This window comes from Priapulus caudatus, unplaced genomic scaffold (assembly GCF_000485595.1).
Source record: "Priapulus caudatus unplaced genomic scaffold, Priapulus_caudatus-5.0.1 Scaffold490, whole genome shotgun sequence".
Taxonomy (NCBI): Eukaryota; Metazoa; Priapulida; class Priapulimorpha; order Priapulimorphida; family Priapulidae; genus Priapulus; species Priapulus caudatus.
The window spans coordinates 136,097-137,306 of NW_014577551.1; the positions used below are offsets into that span (position 1 = coordinate 136,097).

Sequence of the window (1,210 nt, forward strand, 5' to 3'; positions counted from 1 at the left end):
GTATAAGCGTTACAACTGTCGTTATAAACATGTGAACCGACTTCCGGCAATGTCCGTGATGTTTACAACCGTTTGCGTTTATCTTCAAGTTTACAAGTTGGATTAATGAAAAACAAAACACGAAGAGGTGTGCGTTTTGATAATGCTTAGATGCGCGTTTTTTCGCAGTTATGTATACAGTAAGTAGTCTCATAAATACTTTGATAAATTATTTAAATACTGTAACTAGAGTGGCTGAAAAAAACGGGTGGACCGACGGTCCATTTAACTTGTTAAATTTACTGGACCGAGAGAGATTTTGGTGGTCTCGGACCACGGTCCACCGCCTATAACGTCGAAGACTGTACTCATCATAATCAAGAAAGCCAGTGAACTTCTGCCAAATTGTTGTCGATTACTGTTGCAGGCGCAGTACATCGACTTGAGAGACAGGTTTACCGGCGACATCTGGACCTGTGAAATTCTCTTGGATATGATTGCCTGGATGCATCCAACATTCACCTTCAAATGGGCTCTACAGGTAAAGTGTTGCGGGAAGGCCATCTGAACATTTCGCAACCTCACAATCGCTTCTGTCACCGAATAGATAACTTGGGGCGCGTTTGTTTGGAACAAATCCGTCTGATCAGGATCACTTGATCCAGATGAGACGGGATACTAGAGAAGCGTTGCCGAAAGGAGGTGTTGACCCGAAGTGCTGAGCGCAGATCTTGCGCGCAGTTCCGCGGCAAGGCGCACGCGACCGCGGGAACGTCCTACGACAGTATGCAGCGCTGGCAGCTATGGATCCGTGCGCCGAATGCTTAGGCTGGCGCACGCATCCATAGCTGCCAGCGAACAGTCCACAATTTTAGTGGGGGACACAGAGGGCAGACATTTGGGACGTGAACAGTGTTCACTTGTTATAAAAACATAATGTCTCTGTTCGTAACCGAGCTGTGTCACGTGAAATCACAGAAAAAATGACGAAATTTTCGCGTTCGCGAACCTTGCCCAGTAATGGAAATGGTTGCAAGGACAAAGGCTATATAGACTGGGACTCGCTCCCACCTCGATTACCCATCGAGTGACTAAGCTAAGCCGAGAGGTGGAAGCGAGTGCCAGTCTATGGGCTATAGGCGGCGCGCAGGCGGCGCATTGCTTTCCAACTCCCGTACGAGCCTCGCCATTGGAACGTTGCAAAAACGTTGCAGTGTTGCGGCTGACAGCC

The 1,210-nt window shown here is 48.1% G+C and overlaps 1 protein-coding gene across 4 annotated transcripts in view; it reads left to right on the forward strand.

Annotated features, from left to right (window-relative positions):
* The window catches only part of LOC106810967 (uncharacterized aarF domain-containing protein kinase 5-like), a 22,851-nt gene that overhangs the window by 12,531 nt on the left and 9,110 nt on the right, over window positions 1–1,210 (forward strand). For all 4 annotated transcript variants that reach the window (XM_014814464.1, XM_014814465.1, XM_014814467.1 and 1 more), the window contains exon 6: window positions 407–520. In XM_014814464.1, the coding sequence (XP_014669950.1) occupies window positions 407–520 (114 nt within the window). The remainder of the gene's footprint in view (window positions 1–406; window positions 521–1,210) is intronic.